This window comes from Hemicordylus capensis, chromosome 6 (assembly GCF_027244095.1).
Source record: "Hemicordylus capensis ecotype Gifberg chromosome 6, rHemCap1.1.pri, whole genome shotgun sequence".
Classification (NCBI taxonomy): domain Eukaryota; kingdom Metazoa; phylum Chordata; class Lepidosauria; order Squamata; family Cordylidae; genus Hemicordylus; species Hemicordylus capensis.
Genome location: NC_069662.1, coordinates 125,509,231 through 125,531,717, shown reverse-complemented (window position 1 = coordinate 125,531,717; position 22,487 = coordinate 125,509,231). Strand labels below are relative to the sequence as shown.

Genomic DNA, 22,487 nt, shown 5'->3' with positions numbered 1-22,487 from the left:
CCTGGTGGCTAGCCTGCCTAATTCCCCTCCCCTTAAATGAGGTAACCCCATTGCCCTGATTGTGAGTTGCCACGGCGCAGGTCCACACTGCGGCTACCCATGAGGAGACCCCCGACTGGGAGGTTACAACAAGCCTTCCAGCCTCGGGGGTCTCCCCAGAATGCGCTGTGCACTCGTGTAGGGCATTCTGAGACTTCTGGGGGCTGGACAGCCCCCAACCTCCCACAACCCCAACTAGCTCCGTGATGAAGCCAGTTATCTTGTGGGTGGCCGATCTGGCCACCCAAGGTGGGCTCTGTGCTCACTCTTGGGTCAAGAGCGATCTCCCTCTGTGCTCGCTCTCGGGTCAAGAGCGCTCTCTCGAGCAGGTCAAGCCCTCTCTCCCCACAGAAGCCCTGCAGGCTCTCCACACTGCTCTTGTGGAGAGCCTCTATCTATTTATTGGTGACGTACACTTTGGATAGGAAAGACCTAATCCTTAATCTAAAGAACTACATAATGAATAGGTAGGGGGAGAGACATATGTTTCCATCTGCTCTCTAAGAAGAAAGGAGGGATTCTGATTCTCAACAGGAAATACCTGAAGAGTCCAATCAGGGGTCATAGAGTAGAGACAGGTAAAATAGCTAGGGAGACCCATACTCACTCTCTCTACTCCCAGTTGTCCTAGTGGTCATTAGGATAGTTGGTGCAAAAGGTCGATGCACTGGAACTCCATTTCCAACACAAACTAGCACCCACTTGGACAGGAGGCCTAGAGAGGGAGACAGACTTCTGATAAATTACAGTGACTTCCCCCCACCCCGGACCTCCAGCCTGCGCTGATGTTGCACTAAATACCCTGGCTGCCTTATTCAAAACGGACATTCTCATGACCAGCCTTACTTGGGTAGAGTAGGGAGCTGTAGACCCAGGTAGGGATAGTTGTGAGAACCATTAAGGAGCCTGGGTTTAAAACCTAGAGGCAATTCTCACAAGCAGCAGGAACTGGGCTAAGGGAGTCTGGAGCAACCCCCCTGTAGGCTCTTCACACTGCTTGCGTGAAGAGCCTCCGAGTCTAAAAGTGAATTTCCATAATGCATTGCATGGTGCACTACAGAATACGGGAGGATACAGCCTACTTCCATCCCCCCGTCGCCACTCCAGGAGTGCTTTTGCACCAGTTCTTTTGGCAAGAACGGTAGAGCCTGGGAGCAGCGAGAACATGTGGGGGAAGGTAGGTGGTGTCCTGCCTTCCTCCCAGCCCTCCTCATCCCCACCACAAATGGCCACATGAATGACCTTGTAGTCGGGTCATTGGCCCAAGTAGCTCAGTATTGTCTGCACTGACTGGCAGATGCTCTCAAAGGTTTCAGGTAGAAGACTCTCTCAGGATTACTTGGAGATGCCACGGAGTGAACCTGTGATCTTCTGCATGCAAGCAGATGATCCACCATTGAACCACAGCCTCATTCCCTACGGGGAATATCTTCTAGGCAGTGCCCACAAGTGCTCACCACCCAAATGTAAACTAGGGCATATCCTTCTTAGCAAGGGAGACAATTCATATTCACTGCCAGAAGACCAGCGATGAATCACAGTAAGAAGAATTTATCTGAAGACACAAAAGTGAAGAAACCTTCTTGTGTGCATTTACACCTCAGAATCTGCCACTGTTGCTTTGCGGTTAGTCAGGGTCCTGGCAGAGAAACCTGTTTCGTGTTAAAATGTCTGCAGCTAATGCACAGTTATTGTGGGGCCAGATATTAGCTCTGCCTATGCTGAAGTTTCACTGAGTTGGAATTTTGGTGCAAAACAACGGAGTTTGGGAGAGAGGGTTTGAACATGTTTTCAGAAGCTTTCTCTCTCTTACCTTTCTTTCCCCTGCTATGTACAGCCTCATTCAAAGGTTGATTTGGCCTTGTTGTTCTTGTTTGTTGGTTAGTAGAAGTAGTAGTAGTAGTATAGTAATGACTTCACTATATTAGAGGTTGTTGATCTTTACCCACAATAGGTAAAACAGCAGAGCACTAAGGAATGAGCACACACGCTGCAGTTACAGAGTAGGTAGCAGAGGATGGTTTGGATATTGCAGCTGTTTAGAGAAAACACATGGAGATCCTTGTATGACTAAACACTAAATATTTATTGGTTAAATACACTTAGATAGGAAAGACCTATATCTAATCTAAAGGACTACATAATGGATAGGTAAGGAGAGAGAGAGATGTTTCCATCTGCTCTCTAGGAGGAAAGGAAGGATTGTGACTCAGCACAGGAAGTGCTGCAGAGTCAGTTCAGGGGTCATAGAGTAGGGACAGATAGGGAGACCCTGACTCACTGTCTCTACTCCCAATGCCCCTAGTGGTCATTAGGACAGTTGGTGCAAAAGGTCGATGCACTGGAAGTTCATCTCCAACACCCCTTCTCATCGTCTGTCACACCTGGTCACGACTCCCATCTTCTCACGAAGCATCTGGAATCTGTCTTTGGATAATGGCTTGGTTAATCCATCTGCCAGCATCTCTTCTGTGGGGCAGTACCTCAGCTGGACCACCCCTTTTTCTTGCAAGTCCAGAACATGGTGGTACTTTATGGGAATATGCTTAGTTCGATATTTCATCTTCTCCATTTGGGAAATCTGGATACAACTTTGGTTGTCCTTAAACATCACTGTGGGCTTTTGTTCCTCAATGCCAAAGTCCAATAGTAGTTGGTGTATCCATACTGCTTTCCTGCATGCTTCACTTGCTGAAATGTACTCCGCTTCTGTGGATGATTGCGCGACAAGTGACTGCTTGCAGATACTCCAAGCTATGGCTCCACCTCCATACAGGAACAGTTGTCCACTTGTGGACTTGCGGTCTGTTCTGTCCTTGCCCCAGTCTGTATCCACATATCCCACGAGTTTGGGATTGCTGTTTGCTGGAATCTCCAATACATAATGCGCAGTACCTTTCAGGTACCTTCCCAGTCTTTTGACCGCTATCCAGTCTTTGTTCGTTGGCGCACTCACTTTTCTGCTCAGGATTCTCACTGCTGAAGCAATGTCTGGCCTTGTCACTGTGGCTATGTACAAAAGTTTTCCAATTGCCTTTCTATATTGATTGTTGGCTGGTAAAGGCTCGCTGTCCTCATCTTGCTTCCAGAAATCAGCATTCATTGGTGTGCTGACTTCATTGGCATCTGTCAGTCCCAGGCATTCTAGAAGATCTTTTATCTTCTGTTTTTGGTTGAGAAGGAATGTTCCGTTCTCTTCTCTTTCTATTTGGATGCCAAGGTAATAGGAGATGCTTCCGAGTTCCTTCACCTCTATTTCCTTGCTCAGGTGTTGTACAATTTCATGACTGTCTTGCCTTTCCTCATGTGCAAGAATCAAATCATCAACATAAATCAGAATGTAAGTCCATCTATTGTCTCTGAGTCTAGAATATAGGCAGGGGTCAGCTTTTCCTTGTGTGAATCCCTCCTTAAGTAGTAATTGATCCGTTTTTCATTCCATACTCTGGCTGCCTGCTTTAAGCCATAGATGCTCTTTTGCAGTTTGCACACTAGCCCCTTCTTTCCAGGTTCCTCAAAGTCTGGTGGTTATTGCATGTAGATGTCTTCCCAATTTCCCCATGTAGGAAGGCAGTCTTTATGTCCAAGTGTTCAGCTTGCATCCCTTTGGCTGCTGCCACGCTGAGCAATGTTCTAATTGAGGTATGTTTCACGACTGGCGCAAAAGTCTTATCATAGTCTGGACCATAGATTTGGGAGTATCCTTTGGCTACTAATCTGGCTTTGTAGCGCTGTACATCCCCTTCTGCATCTTGCTTGACTTTGAAGACCCATTTGCATCCCACAGTCTTTCTTCCAGCAGGTGGTTCCACAAGTCTCCAAGTCTCATTTTTGTGCAAGGAATCAATTTCTTCCATTGCTGCCTTTCTCCACTTCTCAGCTTCATCAGCTGGCAACCTTTCTATTTCTTGCCATGTACTGTAGTGGGTTCTTGCATCTCTGTCTCCTCCTTTAGCCATGAGTGAGAGTCTGTTAGGTGGAACCCCTTTGTTATGCCTCTGTGAGCGCCTCAGTTCGGGTTCGGGTTGTGCAGCCCCTTCTGAATCTGGCACTGATTTCTCGGTTAGTTCCCTCATTTGGAAGTCAGTTTCAAAGTTTAGGCATCGGTGGCCCAATTTTCTGTGCCATGAGAAATCACAATTTTTGTGTTGGCAACTACTTGCCACATTTGCTTGTGCAGTAGCACAGTCTACTTCAAAAAGTCCATCATCCCGAATGTGGGCAGTCATGATTAACTCATCATCTTTAGAGATGTAGCATGCTTCATTTCCAAAAATTGCTTTACACCCCTTCTTGAGTCCATGCCCAGTTGAAATCAAGTTGACTTGCATCTCTGGCACGAAAAGTGCATCTTTTATCTTAACATCATAAGCTTCAGCAGCAGAGCCACAAGGTATCTTTGCTGTTCCCTTGCCAGCCACGCTTAGCTTCCTTGAATCTGCTAGTGTCACAACAGATCTGTGGCTTTTATCGAGTTTGATAAATAGGCTGGGATCACAGATTATATTCTGGGATGCACCTGAGTCCAGGATGAAAGTGTGACCCTTCCTTGGCTCTTTTAAGGCAATGTAGCTTTTGGCATTACTACTAGCCCTTTCAGATAAGCCACCTTGTCTGTGCTTCTCCTCCCCTCTTTGTTTGTCGCCATGACTCATCCCTGTGTTTACTTCATTGCCATAGTGACCAGGTCTGTGCCCTCTGAGTTTCCCACTCTTTGAATATGCTGATGAGTCACTGAGGCTACGCTGCTTGCTAATGCTGGAATTACTTTGCCTGCTGAAATGTGCCAGAGTGCAATCGCTTTCAAATTTCTCCTGCTGCAACTTTGCTTTAAATTTCTCAGACTGGACACAACATGATCAACCTTCAGTTCACAATGAGACAGTTCAAGAGCGACAATTAGGGGTTCAAAACTTTTAGGCAGGGATTGTAGGATTGCCCCAGTTAGAATAACATGATTCAATTCACATTGGTTACTCTTCAAAAGCCTGTTAATTTCTAAGATATTCACTATGTGGGCTTCAAAGTCTCCCCCTTCCTGCAGTTTGCTTTCGCATTATACAGGAGCAGAGCTGCGTTTGCAGAGACTTGGCCACATTGCTTTTTCAGTCTATCCCACGTTTCTGAGGCTAAATCTGTATACTGCACATAGACCAATAAATCATCGCTTATACTCAAAATTAAAAGGCCATATGCGTGTTGGTTTTTCTTGTCCCACGAGGCTTGAGCAGCTTCATCTTGGGCTGGCCATCTCTCCGTGAGCACTTTAAAGATTCCTTTTGTCATGAAGATTGCTTTCATCTTGAGGGCCCAGGTTTCGTAGTTATTGGCATCCAGTTTGGGAAAAGAAGGAGCCATTCCTGAGTAGGCTGTAGTCACAGGATCCATACTGCAGTTTCTAACTCACTCAGCTGCACTTTCAAAAATGAAAAATAAAATAAACTCTGCTTGTGCCTAGAAGCCTGTTGCTCCTGCTGGGCCCATAACCTTGTTAGAGGTTGTTGATTTTTACCCACAATAGGTAAAACAGCAGAGCACTAAGGAATGAGCACACACGCTGCAGTTACAGAGTAGATAGCAGAGGATGGTTTGGATATTGCAGCTATATCTAATCTAAAGGACTATATCATGGATAGGTAAGGAGAGAGAGAGAGATGTTTCCATCTGCTCTCTAGAAGGAAAGGAAGGATTGTGACTCAGCACAGGAAGTGCTGCAGAGTCAGTTCAGGGGTCATAGAGTAGGGACAGATAGGGAGACCATGACTCACTGTCTCTACTCCCAATGCCCCTAGTGGTCATTAGGACAGTTGGTGCAAAAGGTCAATGCACTGGAAGTTCATCTCCAACACTATTCCTAGGAAAGCAATCTTATTGCCAATCAGGTTTGGGTACAGGAAAACATCACTTAAAGTAAGCAAAGCTATCTAGACCAAGGACATTGTTAGCCTGCTAGCCAATCATTGATCTTTCCTCCAACTTCATCCTCTCCCTCCAAACAAGCAAGCAAACAAACAAGCAAACAAACACATAAACAGCCCTGTGAACCATCTGCTTTCCAAGCATAAGCCCAACCCTGCCCCCTCCGAGAATTCACAGTTGTGCATCCAACAATAACCCATGGTACTGCAGCATTATCATATGTCTTTTGCAAAACACACAGGGGTTCATCAAACTGAATAAAGCTAATATATAACTTTAGTCAGCTTGATGAACCCCTATTTGTTCTCTAGGTTAATGAACACATAGAGGCTGTTCTTGTGCACAAGCAGAACCAGGCTAACGAAGCCAAGCCTGGTGTTGCCTGCATGTAAGAACCGCCAGGATCATGCCTCATCCTGGAGGTAGATATTGTATTTAAAAGCTCAGATTTTAAACAGCATGTGCATATTATATAACATTTATACTCAGGATGTATGGAGCGGAGGATTTTTAAAATGACTGTTCCCACTCCCATCGCTCAGCTGGCCGATGGGCATGTGCAGTGTTCATTCATGCAATCCGCACAGTCAACAATTGCAGTTTGCTCTTTGTTCTCCCCCTTGCATCTCTCTGAAGAATTGTTTGGAGGAGGCAAGGGCCCATCTTCACTTTTTGTCTCAGAGCCCACTTCAACCTTGTTACACTCCTGCAGGAACCGGATGAGAAGTAAATGCCAGTGGTGATGGGGCGTTCCACAGGCTGTTCCTCTTGTGCCACGAGGAAGATGCCTAGAGCACCTTCCTTATGAAGCAAGGCTACAATATCTGGGGCTTTTCAGTTTGGAAAAGAGGTGACTATGGGGACGCCTGGTAGAGGTGTATATAATTATGCATGGAGTAGAGAGAGATTTTTCTTCCTCTCTCACAACACTAGAACCAGGGGTCATCCCCTGATTGTGGGACTGATTGTCAGGGAATTTAGGACCAACAAAAGGAAGTACTTTTTCACACAGCACATAATTAATCTATGGAATTTTCTGCCACAGGTTGTGGTGATGGCCACCAGCTTGATTGGGTTTAAAAGGGATTTAGACAAATTCATCAGGGACAGGTCTATCAATAGTTTCTAGTCTGGTGACTATAGGCACCTCCAGCCTCAGAGGCAAGATGCCTCTAAATGCCAGTGGCCAGGGAGTAACAGTAGGAGAGAGGGTGTGCCCTCACCCCTTGCCTATGAGCTTCCCAAAGGCATCTGGTGGGCCACTGTGTGAAACAGGATGCTGGACTAGATAGGCCTTGGGCCTGATCCAGCAGCCCTGTTCTTATGTTCCTATGTCTATGTTCTTATTTTCTCCCCACTCCACATGGTAACTCAAAGTGTTGTTGACTTTAGTGAGTGTTGGCTTCTTTCCCACTTGCTGCATCCCTCCCACAGGAGCCGCCCTCCAATATATCAGGGGCGGATTAATCTTTTTGCTGCCCATTGGCAGCCAAAGATTTGCCGCCCCGGGGACAAGACTAAGGGGGCTTGTGGGGGAGGGAAACGCAATGCTTTTTTTTAACCTTTAAAATGCCGCTATGTGGAGGCGGAGGCTCCGCCCACCTCCTAAACCATTACAGGAGGTCAGGTTGGGCACTAGAGAACAGTGGCCCAAGAGCTCCACATTCGAGCCCGGCTTGCTTGCAAATGACACAGAGTGGGCGGTTTTGGCCTTCTGAGCACGCGTGCACTTGTGCAGAGGCTCAAAATCATCTGTTCTGTGTCATTTGCAAGTTAGCCCGGCTTGAGTGAGGACCTCTTTCACCACTGTCTCTGCCACCTGCCTCCAGTGCCCGACCTCACCTCCTGTAATGGTGTAGGAGGCGGGCGGAGCCTCCATCACTACAAAGTGGCATTTTAAAAGTTAAAAAAAGAGAATTAAGTTCTCCTCTATCCTAAGATGCCGCTCCCCAAGATTTGCCGCCATAAGCAGTTGCCTATACTTGCTGACCATCCTTTGCTGACCATATTTTTGTTTTGTCTTTTTTTCTGGAGTGCTGGGATACTGATCCACACTCTTCTGGGACACTGATCCAGCTCCATGCCTATGCAGCATCTCTTCTGCAACGATTCCTGGAATATGTTTCTGCGCATGTACATCCATCCTCCCTTCAGAACACTAATTTTCTAGTTTGGAGAAGAGTTTCTGCCTGTCCTAGTCTTCAGTGTGTGCATAAGCATAACACCTGCACAGTCTTCTATGCCTGGAAATAGAAGGACTAAGTTAGGAAAATCAGCAACTAAATAAGGAAGTGTCCACCTTCATCTGCCCCTACCCCCATTTTTTTTAAAAAAATCATTTTTCATGGTGTTCTGGAACAGTGTATTCCAGGCCGGGTCCCAAATGTGTATCCGTGATACAGGCATAAGTAATAGGGAGGTGAACGGTGAAAGAAGGTACACAGCTGCAAGGGAAGACCCTGAGGTGGGCATGGTCAAAAGGCACACATTTTGCCCTCTTTCTCATGCTCCCTGAAAATGTGAAAAATGGGGGCATTTTTCACAGTTGCCTGGATTGAACCACTTCTGAAAGATATGCCAGGTCGATTGCAAGAATACTATAGCTCCCTTCTTGCAGACCATTATATAGCCATTACAGCTGGGGTTGCAAGATTCTGTGCGACACCTTGTAAACAGAGATGGGAGCAATTGACTAATTGTATATGAGACCCCTGTATGTGCTGATGTTTTACTACCTGCCTCTGTTGTTTTGATCTTGTTTTGATTTTTTACTTTTATCTTTTATTTTATCTTTTTACTTTTATCTTTTGCTTTATATCTTACTTTTATCTTTACTTGCTGACTGCAGGTCACTGGCCATAATAAAAATTCAGGATGCCTCTGAGTACCAGTTGCAGGGGAGTAAGAGCAGGAGAGAGGGCATGCCCTCAACTCCTGCTCGTAGGCTTCTAGGGGCATCTGGTGGGCCACTGTGTGAAGCAGGATGCTGGACTAGATGGGCCTAGGGCATGATCCAACAGGGCTGTTCTTAGGTTCTTATGTTCTTATTCATTCATTCATTCATTCATTCATTGAGTCAGACCATTAGTCCATCCAGCTCAGTATTGTCTACAGTGTCTAACTTACAGCAGCTCTCCAGGATTTCAGGCAGGCATTTCCTCCAGCCTTACCTGAAGATGCCAAGGATTGAACCTGGGACCTTCTGCATGCAAACAGGTGCTCTATCACTGAGCTTTGGCCCTGTACCATAAGGGGAACATCTTACAGCAGACAATGCTCATGTGTAGTCACACATCCAAATGCAAATCAGAGCAGACTCTGCTTAACAGAGGGGACAGTTCATATTTGCTACTTCAAGAACAGCTCTCCTCCTCTTTGCATCCCAGTTGTGATAAAAGTGAAATGACCTTGCCACAAAATGCAATCTTCTGCTCAGTTTGTGTCTACAGGCTGGTAAAACATTTACGGAAATATAGATTCAAATGAACTGAGCTTGTCTAATAAGTAACCATTGGTAACCCGTGAGTGTGGGCAGTGGAGACATGGGACACCTTGGTCATATTGTGCAACCATATTGGGAAGAGGCCATAGGACCTGCTCTGCATGTCGGCGTCCTTGGGTTCAATTCCTGGCATCTCCCCACAGTCCTTGGAAAGATCCTTGTCTGAAATTCTGGAGCGTAGACCAGGGCTGCACAACCTCAGCCCCCCAGTTGTTTTTGGACTACAGCGGCCATCATCCCGAGCCACAGTGGCTACTAGTCAGGGATGACGGGAATTGTAGTCCAAGATCTGCAGGAGGGCCGAAGTTGTGCAGCCCTGGTGTAGACAATACAATACTTAGCTAGATGGACCAATAGTCTGTTGGGAGAATGTAGCTTCCTATGCTTCTGTGATTTCCACACAGATGTTGGGAGCCCTTGGCAATCAATCAGTTGCTTGGTGCTGCCTGAAACACCATTTGCCTCCACTGTTGCTTCCTGACAGTTATTAGTAAGGATGGGAATTCACCCCAGAGTAATGGCCAATGGTTTCCATTAGTGAGCCATTTCACTGGCCAACAGTGAAAGGGTCCTTAGCAAAGATAGAAAGCCCCAGCCTGTGAAGAAAACAGTGGTGACCTAACAAATCCCCGACCCCCTCAGTTACAATGGCCTGAGGAAAATACAAGCGGTTTGTGTCCAAAAATTATTGTGCATGTCCACTTGGATTCCCTTAGAAGGCAGCTGCCAGGGTGAGCTAGTGGTTGTTGGTAGAGCAACACATGGGTTTCTGGAACTGAAATACTTTGCAATCCTCCAAATACTCCAGCCTTTACATTTTCATTCAAGGGGGAATCATCTGGAGTGGGTAGAATTGTATTTTTCTGGGTAGACAGACCACAGTATTCAATGGGTTAAATTCAGTGGGTTAAAAAGTCAGAGATACAAAGAAGTGCCACGTGTGTCATCTGTCTATATTTACATTTAGGTGGTAAGAAGTTTGGATTTTTTCCTCCAACACAGCCGCTAATTTAAAATGCCCCAAAGACAAGAAATTAGTCTCAGGTGTGTCCAGTTTCAACGACAACCCCCTCCCGATGCGTAAAACCTATTACTTCCTGACGTCTTTCTGCTAAGATTTGTTCATGTTCTTTCTTCAGAATACCCAATGAGGCTGTTCACAGGAGCAGCCCTACCCGGACTTGCACAGTTCTGCCTGGGGAGGGCTGCTTGTGTGGAGTGCTGGGATTGGGCCTGATCCCAGCGCTGCCCTGCCGGTTAGCCCGAGGTTTTTACTCGGGAGTTTACCAAGGTAGAAGGGCATGGGTGTGCCCTTCTACTCCCGTACCCAAGTGTGCAGAAACCCAGGTGGCAAGAGCTCCTGGTGGCAGGGGGATTCCCCAATGCAGTGCATTGTGGGATGCCAGAGGACTTTCTCCTCTGGCTCCCAGCTCTGCTGCTCACTGTGGCCCCACTCATGTGCTGCGTGAATGGAAGAGCGTTCAGATCGGTGCCTCTTGTGTGCGGGGATGCAGGAAGGAGCCTGCATCTCTGCCCGCTGTCCCCACTGCCAGGTACATGGGTCATGTGAATGACCTTACTATATAGCAATCGTGGATGAACACACATGTATGAAACTTTTTTTAAAAAAAAAATCCCTCCTATGCCTGGGAGAAAAATGATATACAGAGCCCTTTCTCATGATCTGTGAGGGCTTCAAGGTGCAGGGGAGGGAGCCTCAAAAAGCTTACCTCCCTCGCAGACCACCTCCACAACATTGCTGAGTGGGCAGATCATTGCTGGGTGGGCTGGCAGCAGGGAGGTTTGGGGGCTGGGAGGCCCTTGGAACCCCCATAATGCACCATGCGAGTGTATGGTGCATTATCGGGATTCCCCTGATGCTGACTGGGGCCCCCTGCAAGCAGCCAGGGCTCGTAGACAATCCAAAAAATGGGGCTAAGGGAATGCTTGCTCCCATAACCTTCTTTTAAAGGTGAGCTCTGGAGGCAGGTTTGCTGCCAGGAGCCACACGGCTTCCGGCAGTTTCAGCCGAAACCGGGCTTAGTTTTCTTAGCCTGGTTTTGGCTGATCGTCAGAACAGCCTCACAGTGTTGCTAAGAAAGAGGAATTGGCCTCACATGAAAGGTGTGTCCTGCCTTGTGTTTGGCCACAGAGGAAAATGAAATCTTTAGAACGTTCCATGAAAGTGTAAGATTTGTGGAATTGCTTAGGGAATCTGCAGTTAGGTTTCACTCTGTCCTGATGTACATTGAATCTGCCATGCTTTGTATCTGCTAGCTTGGTGTGTTTGTTGCTTAATGAAAAGGCTTTGCTAAGAGCTCTGTGTCTGCCTAGAGTTATTTTGTGTAAACACTACACAAGAACGTACAGAAACATGCTTACATATTTCATCCATCAGACATCTGGAATCCAGCTGAACCTTAAAAGAACACTATACAGGCCAGGCTCACACGTACTCCCAGTGACGCCCTGGATGCTATCTGAGTCTGCCTTATACTACTTCACTGCCATTGGTCTCGATGGAAAAGGGGGCAGGCTTGCTTGGAACAAACCAGAGCTTCATGAAAAGCATGAGTTCAGATGTAATGGACACCTCATTGAGAGCAGCACTTGGTTTGGCAAGCCAGCTTCAAATCTTGGTTACACATCTCAGCTTGAGGCCTGAATGAACCTCAAGTATATTATTATTGTTGTTGTTTGTTTGTTTGACACACACACACACACACACACATACACAGAGAGCTTTTCGTTACAATTATCTCAAAGCAGTTTACAATACTGTCTAGTTAAAACACACAATTAAAATACAAAGAGTAGAGCTAGTAATATAAATATAAAAATAATATCTGTTTAAAATTTTGAAAGGATTCCTGCTTTGGCATGGTTTCAGTCACAGTTAAGACAGTACCGACTTTTCAGGTAGGCCCTGTTTAACGTGTGAACCTGCTGACAATATCACAAAAAGCAAGTTCTTATACCATTTTGGTATTGCACATTCCTCTTCATTAATTTCCTAACAATTGCGTATCAGGCCTTCCTCCTTAATTCTTCCTTATAATCTTTCAGGAATATAAAAGTGCCTGTATGTATATTTAAACTTGTTAAATTTGGCTATAGAACCCAAATAACAGTGACTAGCCAAAACCATAACTTGTCCCAATTTCAGTCTTGTACACATGCTTTGCCTCTTCACATCAATTAGTTACTTAGTTATGTTTTTGATCAAGCCGTCATTTGCCAGGTCAGTGCAATGGCAAACCAGTTGCTGCTTAAGAGTCGAGACCTCTGTGCAGGAGGCAGGAGAGCATCTTGCTGTCTTGCTGGTACCTTATTGATTGATTGATTGAATGTATATACCGCCTAATATAGAAATCTCTAGGCAGCGTACAAAATTAAAACATAATAGAAAATAGAAAACATTTAAAATTCATCAAAATGACAAAAACCATAATAGATAAAGCACATTAAAATGTAAGATTAGATTTCAGTTAATAGCCTGGGAAAATAGGTACGTCTTCAGGGTCCTCCTAATAACAAACAAAGAAGGAGATGCTCTTATTTCAGCAGGGATTGTGTTCCAAAGCCCTGGGGCAGCCACAGAGAAGGCCTGGTCCCGAGTTATCACCAAACAGGTTGGCGGCAACCATAACTGGACCTCTCCAGGTGATCTTAATAGGTGACAGGGCTCACAACAGAGAAGGCAATCTCTTTAAGTACCCTGGACCTAAGCCTTTATTCTGATGTCTGAAGTAACCATCTGAAGTAACCCTTGTATCTTGCTGGTGTGTGTGTGTGTGTGTGTGTGAAATAACTCTTATTAACAAATCCTGAATTCAAAAAGACTCACGTTTCCCGGGCGCACATCCTGTTTGTGAAATTTGGGTGTAGGAGTCCATCTATATATTTAATTTACTTAGCTGGCATACGTGCCCAGGATTTGGTGGCGGAACTCTCGCGACAGGTTGAGAGAGTTCCGCCGCCAAAGGGCGAGAGTTGCGGGCAAGAAAAATGGCAGCGGGCGGTAGCGGCGGGCCGCAAAACAGCCTGAGAAGCCTGGCTCGGCTGGCTGCCAGGAGGTGGCAGGATGGCCTGCCCAAGTCAGGCCGTCCCGGGTAAGGACAAGGAGGCCGGCGGCAGGTTGGCCAGAGGAGGCGCCGGCGAGAAGGGGGAGTGGGAAACAGGCAACAGCGCGAAGCCCCGGCTCCCATTGGAGGCCGGGGTGGGAGGGAAATGGGTGGTGGGACTTTGCCGCCCAGGAGGAGGTTCTCTGTTCGCCACCCGCTGAGGTAAATTGCACAGTGCGGGGGGGAGAAGGAGATGAATGGAAGGGGAGGGAGGACAAGAGAGAGGGAAGCAGGAGGGAGGGGGAGGGAGGGCAAGAGAGTGTGGGGCAGGAGGGAGGGGGAAGGTGGGCAAGAATGTGTGGGGCAGGAGGGAGAGGGAAGGAGGGCAAGAGATTGTGGGGCAGGATGGAGAGGAAGGGAGGGCAAGAGCGAGTGGGGCAGGAAGGAGCAGCAAACCCCCAAAGAGCGCACAGATGATCTGTGCGGGTAGGCTAATCTATTGATTCTACAGTATAAGGCAACAATAAGAAACAATGGGGCGGGGGGCAGGTTTTGGAACAGCACCAAAGAATATCATTTTTAATCATCATGTAAATTGTATCTGAGGCTTGTTCTTGTATATAAAATTATACTTTCCCTGTCCTAAAGCTTATATCCGATGTGATGATATGTATGCAGAAGGACACTATATAGGGTATAACTGTTTTAACTATTTTTATGGTTTTTCCTGTGACACTCTATGGATGCGAAAGCTGGACTTTGAAGAAGCAAGATAGAAAAAGTATTGACACTTTTGAACTTTGGTACTGGAGAAGACTTTTGAGGATACCATGGACAGCCGGGGGCGGGGGGGGAAGCATCATAGAACAAATCAATCCAGAATTTTCACTCGAGGCGCAAATGACTAGGCTCAAACTGTCATACTTTGGACACATTATGCGAAAACCCAGCTTCCTTGAGAAGTCTATGTTGGAAGTGAAGGACTGTGCGCTGTCTCTTGTCTCAATGACAGTGGAGGACAGACTAGTGAGTCAGAGGGCTAGAGAGTCAAGACATTGGTCATCCCTTCTCTACTGCTCTGACACTATCCCTTTGGAATGTAGATTGCTAATCTTAGGGAGTTCCTTCCTTCCAGCCACTTCCTTCCTCTCTTCCCTTCTCTTCCTGTCCTTCTACCTTGCAACATGCAAGCTCCTCTCCCTGCTCCATGTGTGCAGAGATGCAGAATCCATCAGCATCCAGCTAGCTAGCTAGATTAGAGATCGTAACTCCTCACTTTCCTATCTAGAATGGAGTTCTCTAATAAATACAATTTATATCGATTTGAAGCTATGAACTGGCTCCAAGTTACTTTACTCTCAGCATACATGCATGCCTAACTAAATTCTGCTGTGTTGTGCCTCTGTGAACTCTGCTATAATGAAGAAGGGTTTCTCCTACCAGAGAGAATTCCCAACAGTCTATAATGCTGGGAAAAGTTGAAGAAAAGAGAAGAGGAGGATGACCAGCAGCAAGGTGGATAGACTCAATTATGAAGCAATGAATGCACCACTGAGAGACCTTAAAGGCCAAGTTGAAGACAGATTGTCCTAGAAAGAATCTATCTATGTGGTCACTAAAAGTCGACACTGACTTGATGGCACTTAATCAATCGATCAGTCAGTCATTAACACACACAAATATATATACATACACGTAAACACACACACTTGCAGATACCTTTGAAAATGCAATTTTATCTGTTTCAATAATAAATCTTTATTAATTTCATAAATGCCAGTAGCTTATTATGGCAGATTACAAAGACTACGGGCGGGGGGGGGGATCATTTGTCTGAAACTGGTGCATCTGGTGCATCTTGTATAATACTGTATGCCCCTTTCTGAGTGCAGATAATTTTGTCAGTGTTGTGAGCCAAGCCTGATTTGTACACTAGATATGCTCTGGAGCTAGCATAGGAAATTAGGCTTGTTTCACCAGTGTCACAAAGTGACCAGTTCTTTATATGGTGACTATGTATATTCTGGGTTTGAAGGCAGAAAGAAGACCAAAAGACTCTCAGCACATACAAATGAGCTTTAATGAGTATAAAAGATTGTCAGAGCCACGGCATCAGTTTAACTGAGCAAGAAACTAGTAATATCCAAGCAGTATTCCTAACTATCATGTGTGGAGATGCATGTCATCTCAGTAATTACTTCTAACTAGCAAGAGATAGAGAAACTGGAAAGGAGAGAAGGCAGGGAATTGCTTGGAAGTGGGATTGGCCGAGCACCAGGGTTTAGTGACGGAGGGAAGTTGGAGGCAAAGACTGGTTCTTGAGAGAGGCATACTACCGGGTCTGATTGTGGGACAGCAAGTGTGTGCAGCTTGGGTCCGATGCTGGGGGCGAAGTTTCAGGCGGGCCTAATGAGGCCATGTTGGATATTGCTGAACAGTAGGTAGAAATTACTCTGATTTCTAGCCCTGCAGTAGGATCACCAGTAATTTCTTGCCCATGTCAAGAAGAACCTTTGCTTCTGCCTCACGGTTTAGCAACAGGTTCAAGAAATGAGCAGCTTTGCTTGTTAGGCAAAAGTTTACTGAAGCCCTGTCGAGAGAACTCACTTTTTTATAGTAGTTCAATCGCTGATCTCAATGTAAGAGTTTTCTCAAGATATCAGCATCCCTCCTGAATCTCAAAAAGCGTCAATTGCTGTTATCCTCTGGATCCTATCTCCTGACAACGGGAAATTCAGATCAGTCGGAATTATATCTTCTGTTGTGATTAACTGTTATTGGGAAGAATCTGTTCTATTGACATTCCCCCAAACAAATCTGCATTGCTGAGGGCCATCTCCTGTCCACAGACTTTCTGGCAGTCTTGTCTCAAAGAATGTTAAAAATCAAAGGTGTTAAGAAGTAAACAGGAAGAACCTAAGCTATGTGTGTGAGACAGCAATTAAATCTCTTGTTTTGTAAAAGTACCTAGTATGCAATTCTAAAACATTCCAAAGTAGCAGCAAGAGGATACATGTGTGAGACTAGTAATCCATGCATCTAATTCAACATTGTAAATATTGAAATCACCAGAGAACAAAAGCACAAACAATTGGGCTTGTTCCTTACAGAAATGACCATATCACACTAAGCTCTGCTCTGATTTGACTATTGTAAACGTTCTGCCAGAGGAAATGCAGAAATGCTTCCAGCTTTCTCAAAGACATTACCTGAGAGCAAAGTCCAGACAATTTGACTTGTCTCTTAGGAGTTAATCATTTCACTCAGAGTTCAGGCATCAATTGATTTCTTAATTAAGTAGAATCAGACACTGGCCTTGATTTCACGTAATTTTGGATTTGTAACTCTGGGCCCAATGTGGTGGTCAGGGTGGCCAGAACACCAGCAATAGATGTTAGTAGGATTTTTTGGAAAATATTATTGTTACTTAAAGGCAATTGGATGTTGGTTTATCCTAAACACTGTAAAGCTTTATAACCACCTGGAATATTGCAATAAGAAGGTGGGAAGTGAGAGAATTGTCAAATTAATGCAGTGGTATTAGCAAAGGATACTTGTGGGAAAGTAGCAAAGCATCAATGACATAGACATGAAATAGAAATCACTAGCATGTGTGTAAATAATCTGCTAACTGCCTGTGGAACATAACATCGGTTCATCCACAGACACAGCAATGGTATAAGCAGGGAGATAAAAGGTGCTATGAAGGCTGGTGTAAAATGCCAAGCGCAAGATCTCAGCAGAGTTCAAGAGCGCTGGGTAGAGGACATGAGCAACAGGCACAGACGTTTCACTGGAGACACTGATCTGAAGTTCCACCCTGTGATAACTGATGTTTTTACATAAGACGTCTTCTTGCCTATAGAAACGCACATTTGTCAGATCCCCAGAGTCAGGGAGCCTTGTGACTGAGTTGATCTTCTCAATAAGGTGGACAGCATTTTTGAATTCTTCCCTGGAAAGAGGGAGCATCTTGTTCCGCTTCTCTCTGCGGAAGATGATCCTGCCTTCCCTTTGGGAGTTGGAAAGTGTGCAGATCTCTACCTGGGAGACGAGGTCTTTCGTCCACACACACTCTTCCAGGCTCTTCTGCCCACAGTAATCCCATCTGCCTTCATCATTATCTGTAAGGCACCGAGACTCACTGTGTCCGTATCTGGAGCAACGGTAGTGATGATGGCAGGGCAAACCTGTGGGGGTCACATCACGGAATGGGGAGCAGCGTTGAGTGCCATGTCGTGTAACACACTGGAAAGAGCCTTCAGTTATTTGGCATTCATTGATACAATTGCTGTTGTCCTGAGAATATCTGACAAACTTCAGCTGGCCTATCAATCCACAGTAGTGCCAATTGCCATCACTTAAGTAACAGAAGCGGTAAGATTTCCCCCAGAAATCGCAGGATGTGGAACAATTTTTGCCAGAAGCTTCCAGGCCCTCTTCTAAGGAACAGTAGTCCCAAGCTTTCCCATTGCCACCACTTTGCTTGCACCAAGTATAATCATAGCCATGATATCCACATGTATCTCCGCATATTCCCCCTGAGCTTGTATAATGGACGATATGGGAGATGCCAAATGTCATAATGGAAGAGAACAAAAGCAAAACCGCCAAAGTGCTTATCGCCATCGTCTTCTCTAGACTCTGAAAAGCAAAACGTTCTGGTAAATCAGTGCTACCAAAAACACATCTCAGCCCTGAACTGTCTTTCTGCCTTGAATGCCTGTCACTTTGTCTGTTATATGCTTGGGTTTTGTCTCTCCCCGCCCCGCCCCCCGCTTTAGTGATGGTGTAGCCTGCTCCAAGTAACAAGGAAGAGTAACGTTAAAAAATCCAAATAAATTAAATACAATAAGCATATTGGGGTAGCAAGCAAACTTGGGGCCATGTATCTCACTGTCTCCTCTGTTGAACCTTCTAATGATTTGAATCATTTAATTGTTTGCTTGGGAAAAAGAAACACAAACAGCTTACTGTTGAGCACTTAACATCATTGCTATGCCAATTGTTGCTCCAACTCTGTTATGGAAGTCACCTTTGGCATATATTAAGATTTAAGAGTGGACTAGAAATATTTTGGACGGGCTAGATGTCAGGATTGTTTTAACCTGCTCAACACCAGTCATTAAAAGCAAAAAGATGTTTTCCTAATGTTTCCCTTTGGAAACTTCCCACTGAAGTCTAATGTGGTGGTGATGGTGGTGGGGGGGGGACACCTAGAAATATAATGTAAATATCCAGGCTCCTACAATAAAGCAAGATTTGTCATACTAAAACTGCCAGTGACAGATAATCATATTGTTCCCTCCCTGTGCACCTCACATTCCCAAATGAGCTAAGAATCCCAAGCGTTCCTCACTAAGCTTTTAATTAAAGCAGCAGTTTTGTCCTGAAATGAACACCAAGTAATACTGGAGTAATAGTGGAGCATTATCCTAACAGTCTGTTTGCCTGAAGTAGGACCCTAAGCAAGCGGTCTCAGATACTTACTTCTATCGCCTTTACGTGCTCCTCTTCTTCTCTCTCTTGAACCCCCAGGAGCAATGATGAGTGAGCAATACTTTGTGGTGTTTATATGCTGAGGAAATGAAAAGCCTTGACCTGGTTAAAAGCCAGCAAAATGGGGAAAAGGCAGAAACGAAAAAGAAACTGCAAATGAGGCACTTTCACCCAAATACCAAAGTACCTTCAGTTTTCTAACAACTACCTGTTTAAAAGTGTTCTAGTTGGTCAGGGGTACGGGAGAAAGCACCAAGAGGTGCCAGGTGCAAGAAAAGAGTGCCGTGAGCAGAGGGCCAAGGGTTGTGTGCAGCGTGGAACAACACAGACGGACCATCCCAGATGAAGGAAGAACCTCTGGACAATGACCTGACTTCGCTTTGACCAGCAGCCAATGGGCTTGGAGGGACTTGCCCTGTGGGGTTTGGAAGGTGCTTTCCACCTATCTATCTATGCATGAGGGAGGAGGCCTAGAGCAGGAGAGAACGTCCCCTTTGGATCATTATAAAAACTAATTGCCCCAGCTGAAAAGGAAGGAGAAATTTTTTCCTTTGGGAGAACAAGTAATTTGAGGTTTTTAATTTTTATCCCCTAGTTAATTAGCAGAGCACTAAAGAAGCTACCCACATCAGTTACAGAGTAGAATGCAGAGTTTTCTTGTTGCAGCTATTTAGATAAGATTTTTGTAGAACTAAATACTAAGCATTTATTGGTGAAGTATACTTTGGATAGGGAAGACCTAATCCTAATCTATAGAACTACATAATTAAGCTATTCCCACGATCCACAGAAATCGGTCTTAAGGTGTCCAGCCTGGTTTCTGTGACTCGTGAAAGCTGCCGGGCTCGCAAGCGAGCCCGGTGCTTCCATGGTGGCTAGCCCACCTAATTCCCCTTCTCCTTAAACCAGGTTAGCGATCTACATGATCTGCACCAATCATGTGCAGAGCCTCAATGAATAGATAGGAAGAGAGAGAGAGATGTTTCCATCTGCTCTCTAAGAGGAAAGGAAGGGCTTCTGACTCAGCACAGAAAATAACTGTAGAGTCATATAAGGGGTCATAGAAACAGATAGAACAATTAGGGTGACCCTTACTCATTACCCAGTGCCCCTAGCGGTCTTTAGGATAGTTGATGCAAAAGGTCGATGCACTGGCACTTCAACACCCCTTCTCATCGCCCGTTGCACCAGCTCACAACTTCCATCTTCCCATGAAGCATCTGGAATCTGTCTCTGGGCAATGTGGTGTGTGGTATAGTGGTTAGAGTGCTGGACTAGGACCAGGGAGACCTGAGTTCAAATCCTCATTCAGCCATGATACTTGCTGGGTGACTCTCGGCCAGTCACTTCTCTCTCAGCCTAACCTCCCCATCTTGCAGCCTGACCGAGTGCCAACTGCTCTGCTAAGCTGATCACTTAGTCAGATCAGAAGCTTAAGTACCCAAACTGTGCAGGTGTGTGTGTGTGTGTGTGTGTGTGTGTGTAGTAAGAAAGAGACTTGATTTATACTCTTGTTACCATGCTTGTGTTAAAATCATGTGGTCTTTCTCTCTACACTTGCAATCTTTACTTTGGTTATTATTGTTGGGAATTCTCTCTGGTAAGAGATACCCTTCTATTACAGCAGAGTGCACAGAGGCAAAACACAGCGGAGTCTACCCAGGCATGCGTGTTTGCTGAGGGCAAAAGAAACTTGGAGCCAGTTCATAGTTTCAAATCAATATAAGGAGTCTTTATTGGAGAACTCCATTCTAGATAGGAAACTGGAGAAATAAGCTAGCTAGCTAGCTGCAGAGAGATGCTGTCTGCATCTCTGCACACATGGTGCAGAGAGAGAGGCGAGTGTTAGGGATGAGCCCGGACCGGTCCGGCGGTCCAGCACTGGTGTGCAGGGCTCTTTAAGGGCGGGGGAGGGTGTACTTACCCTCCCCCCGCCACATTTCCCCCGCCGGCGCATTCGTTTGGTAAAGCTTTTGGGGCGGCAGGATACCTCCCTGCCGCCCCTTCCCCCAGTCGTTGGCAAAAGGCTTCAAAAAGCCTTTTGCGTGTGCGCACGTCGCGCGCGCACGTCACATCATGTGAACCAATGTGCAGTGGCAAATCCAAGTTAAGTTCTGCAGAGTTAACTAGGATATTTGCTCTAGGATCAGATCTGGGCTAGTTATCCCCCTGAACACCCTGATCAGGATCCACTGATTGTCTGAAGCTGTGTCTCACACTGATCCTGCTTACCTATATGTGCCATGCGCTCACCTGTACACCACCCATAGATGCCAACACCCAGAGGAGACCACCACCAATGCTCTAGCCTCCCACCTGCACTCTATGGCCATGCAGCCAGAACATCTTTGGCTGCATTCTGCTTGGCAGCACCCCTTGTCATCCATGCCTGACATGCCCTGTTCACACCTGCCCCAACACCCGCACTCCTTCCCCTTCAAACTACTGGGATTACTTTGGTCTTTTTCTGCCACAGCCTTCCAATTTCAATTTGTAGATCTTTCTATTTTGTGATTTTTTCTATTTCTTTTTCTTCTATTCTGCTATCCCCTGGTATTGCTATGTCGATTATTTTGACTTGTTTTTCTTTCTTCTCGACTACAGTTATATCTGGTGTATTGTGTGGCAGATGTTTGTCTGTTTGTAGTCACAAGTCCCATAATATTTTTACATCTTCATTTTCTACCACATTTTCAATTTTATGGTCCCACCAATTCTTGGCTACAGGTAGCGCTTGTATTTTTTGCAGATGTTCCAGTGTATCATCCCTGCTACCTTGTCATGCCTTTGTTTGTAGTCAGTCTGTGCGATCTTTTTACAACAGCTGATTAGGTGGTCCACGGTTTCATCTGCTTCTTTACAAAGGCGGCACTTGCTGTTTGTTGTGGATTTTTCTACTTTTGCTCTTATTGCATTTGTTCTTAGTGCCTGTTCTTGCGCAGCCAGTATTAAACCCTCTGTTTCTTTTTTCAAGTTGCCATTCTTAAGCCATTGCCAGGTCTTGGTGATGTCTGATTTTCCACTTATATTGTGCAAATATTGACCATGCAGGGGCTTCTTTTTCCATTTTTCTGCTCAGTTCTTGACTTGTTCTTTCTTGTAGGCCTGCTTTGTTTCATTGGTGTTGAATAGTTTCGTGTTATTGATCATTTGAAGTGCATCTTCTTCACTGTCCTTGATATATTCTTCAAGGCCTCTTTTCTCCTCCTCTACTGTTTGATGGACTTGCAGCATTCCTCTTCCACCTGAGCTGCGAGGGAGGTAGAGCCTATCGACATCACTGCGGGGGTGCAGAGCATGATTGATGGTCATTATTTTCCTGGTCTTATGATCTAGTTATTACTACTACTACTACTACTACTACTATTATTATTATTATTATTATTAATTCGATTTCTATACCGCCCTTCTGAAAATGGCTCAGGGCAGTTTACACAGAGAAATAACAAACAAAAAAGATGGAA

At 45.4% G+C, this 22,487-nt stretch overlaps 1 protein-coding gene across 1 annotated transcript; it reads right to left on the bottom strand.

The window, feature by feature from the left end:
• Window positions 1-15,585: 15,585 nt before the first annotated feature.
• LOC128328921 (uncharacterized) lies at window positions 15,586-19,243 on the bottom strand. Its single transcript, XM_053259165.1, has 2 exons — window positions 19,015-19,243; window positions 15,586-18,168 (listed from the first exon to the last, which is right to left on the bottom strand). The coding sequence occupies exon 2, from the start codon at window positions 18,151-18,153 to the stop codon at window positions 17,152-17,154; it is 1,002 nt and encodes a 333-aa protein (XP_053115140.1). The 5' UTR covers window positions 18,154-18,168; window positions 19,015-19,243; the 3' UTR covers window positions 15,586-17,151.
• Window positions 19,244-22,487: the final 3,244 nt, after the last annotated feature.